The 14,134-nt window shown below is 46.2% G+C and overlaps 1 protein-coding gene across 1 annotated transcript in view; it reads left to right on the plus strand.

The window, feature by feature from the left end:
* The window catches only part of LOC110518252 (serine/threonine-protein kinase DCLK2), a 39,615-nt gene that overhangs the window by 10,799 nt on the left and 14,682 nt on the right, over positions 1–14,134 (plus strand). The window contains exons 3-8 of the mRNA XM_036987093.1: positions 6,075–6,204; positions 6,324–6,446; positions 6,558–6,649; positions 8,895–8,964; positions 9,436–9,541; positions 13,770–13,827. Of these exons, the coding sequence (XP_036842988.1) occupies positions 6,075–6,204; positions 6,324–6,446; positions 6,558–6,649; positions 8,895–8,964; positions 9,436–9,541; positions 13,770–13,827 (579 nt within the window). The remainder of the gene's footprint in view (positions 1–6,074; positions 6,205–6,323; positions 6,447–6,557; positions 6,650–8,894; positions 8,965–9,435; positions 9,542–13,769; positions 13,828–14,134) is intronic.

Here is a 14,134-nt window from a genome sequence, read left to right on the forward strand (position 1 = left end):
TGTGTGTGTTCAGTGTGTGTGTTCAGTTTGTGTGTTCAGTGTGTGACAGAAGCTGTGGAGATATATGTATATGAAAAGGAGAGAGAGAGAGACGGTTGTTCAAGTTGTTGTTCTACAACGTCTCATCTCTGTGACAACGCATTAGAATCAGAACCTTCATCACCCCTTAACTTTACTACTATTCAAGTTGTTGTTCTAGAACGTCTCATCTCTGTGACAACGCATTAGAATCAGAACCTTCATCACCCCTTAACTTTACTACTATTCAAGTTGTTGTTCTAGAACGTCTCATCTCTGTGACAACGCATTAGAATCAGAACCTTCATCACCCCTTAACTTTACTACTATTCAAGTTGTTAGAACCAAAATGATTTTCTAACGGTTCCGTTTTGATCAGAACCATTCTTTTGTTGTTGTTCCGACCAGCAAAAATAAAGTTCTGAACCGGTTCAACCCAAAGAGTATAATTCCTTTCTGTTCCTTGTTAGAACTCTGAACTTATTTTTTAAATTTTTTAAATTGGCTCAACGTTAAATGACTTCACCAATGGATAGAGGAGCTTGCTATGGAACGGGTAAACTACACTGTATAATCAAAAGTATGTGGACACCCCTTCAAATGAGTAGATTCGGCTATTTTTCAGCCACACCCATTGCTGACAGGTGTATAAATTCGAGCACGCAGCCATGCAATCTCCATAGACAAACATTGTCAGTAGAATGGCCTTACTGAAGAGCTCAATGACTTTCAATGTGGCACCATCGTAGGAAGCCACCTTTCCAACAAGTCAGTCCGTAAAATTTCTGCCCTGCTAGAGCTGCTCAGGTCAACTGTAAGTGCTGCTATTGTGAAGTGGAAACGTCTAGGAGCAACAACGGCTCAGCTGCGAAGTGGTAGGCCACACAAGCCGTAAAAATCTCATGACAATCGTCTGTCCTCGGTTGCAACACTCACTACCGAGTTCCAAACTGCCTTTGGAAGCAGTGAAGGGAAATCTTAATGCCTCAGCATAACAATGACATTCTAGAAGATTCTAGAAGATTCCAGACAGACAGACAGTGGAATCGGTTCCTGGGTGACATTGAGGAGTTTTGTTGTGGGACCCGAAACAAATGGCCGTAACACAAAATAACATTATTAACCGGTTCCCATGCTTTTAAAATAACGGTTCTGTTCTGGAACAGAATGGATCACTTTTGTTCTTGGTTCTGGTTCTGTTCGTCAAGTTTCCAGTTTTCTGTTCTGTTCCCTGAACCGGTCCTACCCCGAATACTAACATTAGAATGGGCTGAGAGCTAGATTTAATAGTAGTTCTTGCTGAAGAAGACGAATAAGTGTTCTGGGCCCCTCTCTCCTTTCAGTTTGTTCTGGGCCCCTCTCTCCTTTCAGTTTGTTCTGGGCCCCACTCTCCTTTCAGTTTGTTCTGGGCCCCTCTCTCCTTTCAGTTTGTTCTGGGCCCCTCTCTCCTTTCAGTTTGTTCTGGGCCCCACTCTCCTTTCAGTTTGTTCTGGGCCCCTCTCTCCTTTCAGTTTGTTCTGGGCCCCACTCTCCTTTCAGTTTGTTCTGGGCCCCTCTCTCCTTTCAGTTTGTTCTGGGCCCCACTCTCCTTTCAGTTTGTTCTGGGCCCCTCTCTCCTTTCAGTTTGTTCTGGGCCCCACTCTCCTTTCAGTTTGTTCTGGGCCCCTCTCTCCTTTCAGTTTGTTCTGGGCCCCTCTCCTTTCAGTTTGTTCTGGGCCACTCTCCTTTCAGTTTGTTCTGGGCCACTCAGTTTGTTCTGGGCCACTCTCTCCTTTCAGTTTGTTCTGGGCCACTCTCTCCTTTCAGTTTGTTCTGGGCCACTCTCTCCTTTCAGTTTGTTCTGGGCCACTCTCCTTTCAGTTTGTTCTGGGCCACTCAGTTTGTTCTGGGCCACTCTCTCCTTTCAGTTTGTTCTGGGCCACTCTCTCCTTTCAGTTTGTTCTGGGCCACTCTCTCCTTTCAGTTTGTTCTGGGCCACTCTCTCCTTTCAGTTTGTTCTGGGCCACTCAGTTTGTTCTGGGCCACTCAGTTTGTTCTGGGCCACTCTCTCCTTTCAGTTTGTTCTGGGCCACCCTCTCCTTTCAGTTTGTTCTGGGCCACTCTCTCCTTTCAGTTTGTTCTGGGCACCTCTCTCCTTTCAGTTTGTTCTGGGCCCCGCTCTCCTTTCAGTTTGTTCTGGGCCACTCTCTCCTTTCAGTTTGTTCTGGGCCCCGCTCTCCTTTCAGTTTGTTCTGGGCCCCGCTCTCCTTTCAGTTTGTTCTGGGCCCCGCTCTCCTTTCTTCTGGGCCCCACTCTCCTTTCAGTTTGTTCTGGGCCCCACTCTCCTTTCAGTTTGTTCTGGGCCCCACTCTCCTTTCAGTTTGTTCTGGGCCCCACTCTCCTTTTAGTTTGTTCTGGGCCCCGCTCTCCTTTCTTCTGGGCCCCGCTCTCCTTTCTTCTGGGCCCCGCTCTCCTTTCAGTTTGTTCTGGGCCCCACTCTCCTTTCAGTTTGTTCATCCACCTTAAAGCAATCTAGCAGTCATACAGAAGAGAGAGGGAGGAGAGGAGAGAGGGCAGAAAAGGAGGGGGAAAAGAAGAGGAGAGAGGGAGGGGGGTAGAGGAGAGAGGGAGGGGGGTAGAGGAGAGAGAGGGAGAAAGGGGTGAGGAGAGACGGAGGGGGGTAGAGGAGAGAGGGAGGGGGGAAAGATAAGGGGAGAGGGAGGAAGGGGTAGAAGAGAGAGGGAGGGGGAACGAGGAGGGGGAGGAGGGAGAACGAGGAGGGGGAGGAGGGAAAGAGAAGGGGAGGGGGGAAAGAGAAGGGGAGAGAGGGAGGGGGGAAAGAGAAGGGGAGAGAGGGAGGGGGGAAAGAGAAGGGGAGAGATTAATTTGTATGCTGCAGGGCTCCTGCTGCAGAAAAGGAGGGAAAATCCTGAAAGACTCCTCAGGGGGAGGAGAGGAGAGGCAGCAGGGCCGGCCCTAGGCATAAGCCACAGCCGCTAGGGGCCCCCGAGTCGGGCTCACAACTTACTGTTGCTAGGTAGAATAGTAGAATACACAAGGTGAAGTCAGGTTGTGCATCAGCAGTTTTTCTCTTGTTATGTCAGTCACTGACAGTCACCCAATTGGCCCATGTCAGCTACATGTTTTTAGATTGGTTACTTGGTCTAATTATGTTAATTAGTCTAGCCAGCTATCTAAACTGGTAGGAATCATGGTGTAATTATGTTAATTAGTCTAGCCAGCTATCTGAACTGGTAGGAATCATGGTGTAATTATGTTAATTAGTCTAGCCAGCTATCTAAACTGGTAGGAATCATGGTCTCCTGGTGTTAATTAGTCTAGCCAGCTATCTGAACTGGTAGGAATCATGGTGTAATTATGTTAATTAGTCTAGCCAGTTATCTGAACTGGTAGGAATCATGGTGTAATTATGTGAATTAGTCTAGCCAGCTATCTAAACTGGTAGGAATCATGGTCTCCTGGTGTTAATTAGTCTAGCCAGCTATCTGAACTGGTAGGAATCATGGTGTAATTATGTTAATTAGTCTAGCCAGCTATCTGAACTGGTAGGAATCATGGTGTAATTATGTTAATTCGTCTAGCTAGCTATCTGAACTGGTAGGAATCATGGTGTAATTATGTTAATTAGTCTAGCCAGCTATCTAAACTGGTAGGAATCATGGTGTGATTATGTTAATTAGTCTAGCTAGCTATCTAAACTGGTAGGAATCCTGGTGTGATTATGTTAATTAGTCTAGCCAGCTATCTGAACTGGTAGGAATCAGGGTCTAATTACTGACTGGGTATGTAGGGCAAGTGCCCAGGGAACCTGACCTTCAGCGAGACAATTTGCTGTAAAACTGCAAATCTTTCTCTCCGCCCCATAGCAGAGAGAGACAGAGAGAGAGAGAGACAGAGAGAGAGACAGAGAGAGAGAGAGACAGAGAGAGAGACAGAGAGAGAGAGACAGAGAGAGAGACAGAGAGAGAGACAGAGAGAGTGACAGAGACAGAGAGAGTGACAGAGACAGAGAGAGTGACAGAGACAGAGAGAGTGACAGAGACAGAGAGAGAGAGAGACAGAGAGAGTGACAGAGACAGAGAGAGTGACAGAGACAGAGAGAGTGACAGAGACAGAGAGAGTGACAGAGAGAGAGAGTGACACACTGAGAGAGAGAGTGACAGAGACAGACACAGAGAGAGAGAGAGAGTGACAGAGACAGAGAGAGACACACAGAGAGAGAGAGAGACAGAGAGAGACACACAGAGAGAGAGAGAGAGACAGAGAGAGAGAGAGAGACAGAGAGAGTGACAGAGAGAGAGAGACACACAGAGACACAGAGAGAGAGAGAGACAGAGAGAGACAGAGAGAGACACACAGAGAGAGAGAGAGACAGAGAGAGAGAGAGAGACAGAGAGAGAGAGAGAGACAGAGAAAGGTTTATAAGCGATGAGTCATTGTCTGTGTCTCTTCCATACTGTAGTGTCCTACTGGTCAAACCAACTGGCTGCCACTTGGAACACAGCCGAGAGAAATCACCCAGTCACACAAAAGACACTGTCCTGTGTGTGTGTGTGTGTGTGTGTGTGAGGCCTGGTGAGTGTGCAGGCTGGCAAGCCAACAAAACAGAAATCCTGCCAGTCTCTCCCTAGCAACTGAAAGTAATTAGCATGCTTGTCTACAGAACCTCTCTCTCTCTCTCTGTCTGTCTGTCTGTCTGTCTGTCTGTCTGTCTGTCTGTCTGTCTGTCTCTCGTCTACAGTTTGTAGCAAATCGCTGTCATTTTGATCTACAATTTGTATTTAATCCACTAGACATTTCTCTGTGTTTGAGGTCTGATGTACTGTGTATGTTTGTGTGTGTGTGTGAGAGAGAGAGAGAGTGTCTGACTAAGCATGTCCTAGAATTCTGATCAAGTTTGCCGCCGGCAGTGCTGAGTACTGACACACACACACACACACACACACACACATACACTCACGCCTGACACAGTTTCTCAGCATCAATGGAATAGTACTCGAGCTGAGAGAGAGAGAGAGAGAGAGAGATGGGGAGAGAGAGAGGGGGGGGGGGGGTGGGAGATGGAGATGGGGAGAGAGAGATTACCTCTAACCTTTAACCCCCACAGGTGACCATCCTGCAGGACTTCTTCTCTCTGACCTCTGACCTCTAACCCCCCCACAGGTGACCAGCCTGCAGGACTTCTTCTCTCTGACCTCTGACCTCTAACCCCCCCACAGGTGACCAGCCTGCAGGACTTCTTCTCTCTGACCTCTGACCTCTAACCCCCCCACAGGTGACCAGCCTGCAGGACTTCTTCTCTCTGACCTCTGACCTCTAACCCCCCCACAGGTGACCAGCCTGCAGGACTTCTTCTCTCTGACCTCTGACCTCTAACCCCCCCACAGGTGACCAGCCTGCAGGACTTCTTCTCTCTGACCTCTGACCTCTAACCCCCCCACAGGTGACCAGCCTGCAGGACTTCTATCTGACCTCTGACCTCTAACCCCCCCACAGGTGACCAGCCTGCAGGACTTCTTCTCTCTGACCTCTGACCTCTAACCCCCCCACAGGTGACCAGCCTGCAGGACTTCTTCTCTCTGACCTCTGACCTCTAACCCCCCCACAGGTGACCAGCCTGCAGGACTTCTTCTCTCTGACCTCTGACCTCTAACCCCCCCACAGGTGACCAGCCTGCAGGACTTCTTCTCTCTGACCTCTGACCTCTAACCCCCCCACAGGTGACCAGCCTGCAGGACTTCTTCTCTCTGACCTCTGACCTCTAACCCCCCACAGGTGACCAGCCTGCAGGACTTCTTCTCTCTGACCTCTGACCTCTAACCCCCCCACAGGTGACCAGCCTGCAGGACTTCTTCTCTCTGACCTCTGACCTCTAACCCCCCCCACAGGTGACCAGCCTGCAGGACTTCTTCTATCTGACCTCTGACCTCTAACCCCCCCACAGGTGACCAGCCTGCAGGACTTCTTCTCTCTGACCTCTGACCTCTAACCCCCCCACAGGTGACCAGCCTGCAGGACTTCTTCTCTCTGACCTCTGACCTCTAACCCCCCCACAGGTGACCAGCCTGCAGGACTTCTTCGGTGATGATGACGTGTTCATGGCGTGTGGTCTGGAGAAGTTCCGGTACGCTCAGGACGACTACGCCATCACACACAGCGGGAAGGCTGCCTCCGCGTTCGTCAACGGTACGTTAAACTGGTTGGTTGATTCCTGTGAGGAACCATGTAAAGAAGTGTTCATTTAAATAAACTGTAAGAACAAGAGAGACGTCGTTCTTCGATCATTTGGACGTGTTTCTCTCCAGACTCTAGGGTGAAAATGTCTCGTTCCTCCACTCCTCTGAAGCCGTCGTCTCCCAAACCTTCCAGCGTGACCACGCCCAAAACCCCGCCCAGAACTCCACCCAGAACCAAATCACCTGGCCCAGGTAATGAGAGAACTGATTTTCTAGTTTAAACCAATCAAAATCACATTTTTGGTCTCTACAATATTTCATAGGCTGCCTGAAGTAAAAGTATTTCCTGATTTTTCTCAATAGCCACTGAGGGGACAGGAATTCAGGTGGGTGTGGCTAAGTCGGCGAGGTCATGCCCCTCTCCTACCAGCCCGGGGACCCGACGCAACCTCAAGGTGAGGAGAGGAGGGAGAGGAGAGAAGGTGGAGTGGGGAGGATGGAGATGAAGGAAAATAGAGGAGGAGGTGAAGGGGGAGATGAGGGAGAGGAGAGAAGGGGGAGGAACAAATTAGAAACATAAGAAAGTTAAATAAGTAGTACTGAAAAGCTTCCATCTTAATCTTTAAAAAGCCCCATTACAGTTATTTTTGTGCACTTTTCCAAAAAACAATATTCCTTTTTGTTTAGTAAATCAGGAGGTAAACGAGGTTAAAGGAGACTGGCCCTTTAATATCTCCTTTTTGTTAAGTAAATCAGGAGGTAAACGAGGTTAAAGGAGACTGGCCCTTTAATATCTCCATTTTGTTAAGTAAATCAGGAGGTAAACGAGGTTAAAGGAGACTGGCCCTTTAATATCTCCTTTTTGTTAAGTCAATCAGGAGGTAAACGAGGTTAAAGGAGACTGGCCCTTTAATATCTCCTTTTTGTTTAGTAAATCAGGAGGTAAACGAGGTTAAAGGAGACTGGCCCTTTAATATCTCCTTTTTGTTAAGTAAATCAGGAGGTAAACGAGGTTAAAGGAGACTGGCCCTTTAATATCTCCTTTTTGTTAAGTAAATCAGGAGGTAAACGAGGTTAAAGGAGACTGGCCCTTTAATATCTCCATTTTGTTAAGTAAATCAGGAGGTAAACGAGGTTAAAGGAGACTGGCCCTTTAATATCTCCTTTTTGTTAAGTCAATCAGGAGGTAAACGAGGTTAAAGGAGACTGGCCCTTTAATATCTCCTTTTTGTTTAGTAAATCAGGAGGTAAACGAGGTTAAAGGAGACTGGCCCTTTAATATCTCCTTTTTGTTAAGTAAATCAGGAGGTAAACGAGGTTAAAGGAGACTGGCCCTTTAATATCTCCTTTTTGTTTAGTAAATCAGGAGGTAAACGAGGTTAAAGGAGACTGGCCCTTTAATATCTCCTTTTTGTTTAGTAAATCAGGAGGTAAACGAGGTTAAAGGAGACTGGCCCTTTAATATCTCCTTTTTGTTAAGTAAATCAGGAGGTAAACGAGGTTAAAGGAGACTGGCCCTTTAATATCTCCATCCTTTTCTCTCTTTGCTTTTTCCTTGTCGGCCCCACCTTGACCCTCCATCCTTCGCCCTCTCCTCTCTCCTCTTCCCCCCTCTCCTCTCTCCTCTTCTCCTCTCTCCTTTCCCCCCTCTCTACTCTCTCTCTCTCCTGTCATCCCCCCTCTCCTCTCTCCTGTCATCCCCCTCTCCTCTCTCCTCTTTCCCCCTATCCTCTCTCCTCTTCTCCCCCTCTCCTCTCTCTCTCCTGTCATCCCCCCTCTCCTCTCCTCCTCCCCCCCTCTCCTCTCGCGTCATCCCCCCTCTCCTCTCTCCTCTTTCCCCCTCTCCTCTCTTCTCTTCCCCCCTCTCCTCTCTCCTGTCATCCCCCCTCTCCTCTCTCTCCCTCTCTCCTGTCATCCCCCCTCTCCTCTCTCCTCTTCCCCCCTCTCCTCTCTCTCTCCTGTCATCCCCCCTCTCCTCTCTCTCTCTCCTGTCATCCCCATCTCCTCTCTCCTCTTCCCCCCTCTCCTCTCCCTCTCTCCTGTCATCCCCCTCTCCTCTCTCCTGTCATCCCCCTCTCCTCTCTCCTCTTCCCCCCTCTCCTCTCTCTCTCTCCTGTCATCCCCCTCTCCTCTCTCCTCTTCCCCCCTCTCCTCTCTCTCTCTCCTGTCATCCCCCCTCTCCTCTCTCTCTCTCTCTCTCTCTCCTGTCATCCCCCCTCTCCTCTCCTCTTTCCCCCTCTCCTGTCATCCCCCCTCTCCTCTCTCTCTCTCCTGTCATCCCCCCTCTCCTCTCTCCTGTCATCCCCACTCTCCTCTCTCTCCTGTCATCCCCCCTCTCCTTTCTCCTCTTCCCCCCTCTCCTCTCTCTCTCCTGTCATCCCCCTCTCCTCTCTCTCTCTCTCTCTCTCTCTCCTGTCATTCCCCCTCTCCTCTCCTCTTTCCCCCTCTCCTGTCATCCCCCCTCTCCTCTCTCTCTCTCCTGTCATCCCCCTCTCCTCTTCCCCCCTCTCCTCTCTCTCTCTCCTGTCATCCCCCTCTCCTCCCCTCGTTTCTGTCTTGCTCTCCTATCATTCTCCCTCTCCTGTCATTCTCCCTCTCCTCTCTCCTGTCATCCCCCCTCTCCTCTCTCTCTCTCTCCTGTCATTCCCCCTCCTTCATTCCTTCTCTCTCTCTCCTCTTTCCCCCTCTCCCTCTCTCCAGATTTCTCCTCATCCTGCCTCGTCAGATGTGAACGGAGCAGCGAACCAGACAGATGATCTGAGCCCTGAAGGTAGACTGTGTGTGTTAGGGTGTGTGTTTGTTAGGGTGTGTTTGTTAGGGTGTGTGTGTGTTAGGGTGTGTATGTGTGTGTTAGGGTGTGTATGTGTGTGTAGTGTGTGTGTTAGGGTGTGTATGTGTGTGTAGTGTGTGTGTGTGTGTGTAGTGTGTGTATGTGTGTTTGTTAGGGTGTGTTTGTTAGGGTGTGTGTAGTGTGTGTGTGTGTTAGGGTGTGTATGTGTGTGTGTTAGGGTGTGTATGTGTGTGTAGTGTGTGTGTTAGGGTGTGTATGTGTGTGTAGTGTGGGTGTGTGTAGTGTGTGTGTGTGTGTGTGTAGTGAGTGTGTGTGTGTGTGTGTGTGTGTACTGTGTGTGTACAGGTTGGCACTGGCACATATGGTCATATCACGCTACTCCCACAATCCTCAGGACGTTTCACAGCATGGTTGTGTGTCCTCTGTTACCCCTGTCTCTCTCCTGTATAGTGAATGGGAACAGGTCGGTCTCCTCCTCCATCATCAGTGACAAGTACAAGGTGGGGAAGATCATAGGAGACGGGAACTTTGCAGTTGTTAAGGATTGTGTCGAGAGGTAGGTACTAGATCACACACATCCCCATACGTCCCCAGTGCACGCGCACACACACTGGGTGTTTCTCAATATGCGTACTACCGTGCTTCGAGCATGAACATTGGAGCACGCAACGGTCGGTGTATGAGTCCAAATCAAAGCATGTCAAATGGAACACTGAGGGCAGATCTCAGATGAAATGGAACACTGAGGGCAGTTCTCAGATGAAATGGAACACTGAGGGCAGTTCTCAGATGAAATGGAACACTGAGGGCAGTTCTCAGATGAAATGGAACACTGAGGGCAGTTCTCAGATGAAATGGAACACTGAGGGCAGATCTCAGATGAAATGGAACACTGAGGGCAGATCTCAGATGAAATGGAACACTGAGGGCAGTTCTCAGATGAAATGGAACACTGAGGGCAGTTCTCAGATGAAATGGAACACTGAGGGCAGTTCTCCGATGAAATGGAACATTGAGGGCAGTTCTCCGATGAAATGGAACACTGAGGGCAGATCTCAGATGAGGTCAGTTCTCAGATGAAATGGAACACTGAGGGCAGTTCTCAGATGAAATGGAACACTGAGGGCAGATCTCAGATGAAATGGAACACTGAGGGCAGATCTCAGATGAAATGGAACACTGAGGGCAGATCTCAGATGAAATGGAACACTGAGGGCAGTTCTCAAATGAGGTCAGTTCTCCGATGAAATGAAACACTGAGGGCAGATCTCAGATGAAATGGAACACTGAGGGCAGATCTCAGATGAAATGGAACACTGAGGGCAGTTCTCAGATGAAATGGAACACTGAGGGCAGATCTCAGATGAAATGGAACACTGAGGGCAGTTCTCAAATGAAATGGAACACTGAGGGCAGTTCTCAGATGAAATGGAACACTGAGGGCAGTTCTCAGATGCATACTTTGTTTGTACACATTTCGAAGCATATATCGATCCTTCTACTGAAATACTCCCAGACTTGTTGACGTAATGTGACGCACCCATGCAAACAACGGCAGCTGGTTTTGAGCTGAAGAGAGAGAAAATTAACTCCGACTTCGAAATGAAAAGTTGCCCAGTCACATCTCACATGTTGCCTGAATACAATATTGTATCTTAAAAACGTTAACAAATTCATACCTTGCTAATGTTACAATGTTTAACTGCCTGGAATACCCACTGTCATGTCGTAGATCCCTGGCTAACTGACGAAAATAATTGGTAGATAGCTAGCTATACACAAAGAATGTGTAGCTAATGTTGGCCATCTCCCTTGCATAACAACAGCCTTTTTTACATGTAAAACTAACTGGCTAGCTAGATTCATCTTTTTTCTAATTTTTATTTACTTTTATTTAACTAGACAAGTCAGTTAAGAACAAATTCTTATTTTCAATGACGGCCTACCGGGGAACAGTGGGTTAACTGCCTGTTCAGGGGGCAGAACCACAGAGTTTAACCTTTCTGATCTCCCCATCCCGGATCCGGGTTCGTGAATACAGACTCAAGCTCATTACCATAACGCAACGTTAACTATTCATGAAAATCGCAAATGAAATGAAATAAATATGCTAGCTCTCAAGCTTAGCCTTTTGTTAACAACACTGTCATCTCAGATTTTCAAAATATGCTTCTCAACCATTGCAAAACAAGCATTTGTGTAACAGTATTGATGGCTAACGTAGCATTTAGCATTAGCATTCAGCTGGCAACATTTACACAAAAAAACAGAAAAGCATTCAAAAAAATCATTTACCTTTGAAGAACTTCAGATGTTTTCAATGAGGAGACTCTCAGATAGCAAATGTTCAGTTTTTCCTGAAAGATTATTTGTTTAGGACAAATCGCTCCGTTTTCTGCGTCACGTTTAGCTATGAAAAAACCCCTGTATCCAGGATTGTGTAAATCTATCAGCAAGCTCATTAGCATAACACAACGTTAACTATTTATGAAAATCGCAAATGAAATGAAATAAATATGCCATCTCTCAAGCTTAGCCTTTTGTAAACAACACTGTCATCTCAGATTTTCAAAATATGCTTCTCAACCATAGGAAAACAATAATTTGTGTAAAAGTAGCTAGCTAGAGTTAGCATTTCGCGTTAGCATTTAGCGTTAGCATTAGCGTTAGCATCCAGCACGCAACATTAACAAAAACATAAAAGCCTTCAAATAAAATCATTTACCTTTGAAGAACTTCTGATGTTTTCAATGAGGATACTCTCAGTTAGATAGCAGATGCTCAGTTTTTCCAAAAAGATTCCTTGTGTATTAGAAATAGCTCCGTTTTATACATCACATTTGGCTACCAAAAAAAATCCATAAATTCAGTCCTCAAAACGCAAACTTTTTTCCAAATTAACTCCATAATATCGACTGAAAACATGGCAAACGTTGTTTAGAATCAATCATCAAGGTGTTTTTCACATATCTCTTCATTGATACATCGTTCTTGGACACATGCTTTCTCCCCTGAATCAAATGGTAAAGTAGAAGCAGCTGGCAATTGCGCACCGAATTCGACGCAGGACACCAGGCGGACACTTGGAAAATGTAGTCTCTTATGGTCAATCTTCCAATGATATGCCTACAAATACGTCACAATGCTGCTAAGACCTTGGGCGAACGACAGAAAGTGTAGGCTCATTCGTTGCGCAATCACAGCCATATAAGGAGAGAATGGAAAACAGAGCTTCAGAAATTCTGCTAATTCCTGGGTGATGCATCATCTTGGTTTCGCCTGTAGAATGAGTTCTGGGGCACTTACAGACAAAATCTTTGCAGATTCTGAAACTTCAGAGTGTTTTCTTTCCAAAACTGTCAAGAATATGCATAGTCGAGCATCTTTTCGTGACAAAATATTGCGCTTAAAACGGGAACGTTTTTTATCCAAAAATGAAATAGCGCCCCTAGAGCTCTAACAGGTTACCTTGTCAGCTCGGGGATTCGATCATGCAACCTTTCGGTTACTAGTCCAACGGTCTAACCACTAGGTTTCCTGCCTCCTCGATTAACACATATACAGTTGAAGTCGGAAGTTTACATATACTTAGGTTGGAGTCATTAAAACTCATTTCTTGTTAACAAACTATAGTTTTGGAAAGTCGGTTAGTACATCTACTTTGTCCTTGACACAAGTAATGTTTCCAACAATTGTTTACAGACAGATTATTTCACTTATAGTTCACTGTATCACAATTCCAGTGGGAATGAAACAAATGAAACAAAAATAGAACTGTTTGGCCATATAATGACCATCGTTATGTTTGGAGGAAAAAGGGGGAGGCTTGCAAGCCGAAGAACACCATCCCAACCGTGAAGCACGGGGGTGGCAGCATCATGTTGTGGGGGTGCTTTGCTGCAGGAGGGACTGGTGCACTTCACAAAATAGACGGCATCATGAGGCTGGAAAATTTAGTGGATCTATTGAAGCAAAATCTCAAAACATCAGTCAGGAAGTTAAAGCTTGGTCGCAAATGGGTCTTCCAAATGGACAATGACCCCAAGCATACTTCCAAAGTCGTGGCAAAATGGCTTAAGGACAACAAAGTCAAGGTATTGGAGTGGCCATCACAAAGCCCTGACCTCAATCCTGTAGAAAATATGTGGGCAGAACTGAAAAAGCATGTGCGAGTAAGGAGGCCTTACAAACCTGACTCAGTTACACCAGCTCTGTCAGGAGGAATGGGCCAAAATTCACCCAACTTATTGTGGGAAGCTTGTGGAAGGCTACCCGAAACGTTTGACCCAAGTTAAACAATGTAAAGGCAATGCTAACAAATACTAATTGAGTGCATGTAAACTTCTGACCCACTGGGAATGTGATGAAAGAAATAAAAGCTGAAATAAATCATTCTCTCTACTATTATTCTGACATTTCACATTCTTATAATAAAGTGGTGATCCTAACTGACCTAAAACAGGGATTTTTTTACTTGGATTAAATGTCAGGAATTGTGATAAACTGAGTTTAAATGTATTTGGTTAAGGTGTATGTAAACTTCCCGACTTCCTGACAACTGTAGGTAGTTATGAAGTATTATGAATTATGAAGTAAAACATTAGCATTATGCTTTTTGTTTTGTCTGTATTGGTCATTCATGCGGTAACACAGAGTGCTTCTCAAATGGAACATGTTCTGTGTTCTCCTCTTGTCCTCACGAGAGAACGTCCTCGGAGCACAGTGTTGTGGATAATTGATCCACTGTACTTGATTGATTGATTGATTCGTTCATTCATCGACAGGTCGACTGGACAGGAGTTTGCTCTGAAGATTATCGATAAAGCTCGTTGCTGTGGGAAGGTACTGACTCAATTTATGTACTGTTCAGATTGATTGATTGACTGACTGATTTATGTACTGTTCAGATTGATTGATTGATTGATTGACTGACTGATTTATGTATTGATAAACAGTACTAATCAAAGGTTTAGACACACCTACTCATTCAAGGGTTGTTCTTTGTTTTTACTATGTTCTACATTGTAGAATTAATAGTGAAGACATCACAACTATGAAATAACACATATGGAATCATGTAGTAACCAAAAAAAGTGATAAAAAAAATATATTTTTGATTCTTAAAAGTAGCCACCCTTTGCCTTGATGA

This window comes from Oncorhynchus mykiss, chromosome 9 (genome assembly GCF_013265735.2).
Source record: "Oncorhynchus mykiss isolate Arlee chromosome 9, USDA_OmykA_1.1, whole genome shotgun sequence".
Classification (NCBI taxonomy): domain Eukaryota; kingdom Metazoa; phylum Chordata; class Actinopteri; order Salmoniformes; family Salmonidae; genus Oncorhynchus; species Oncorhynchus mykiss.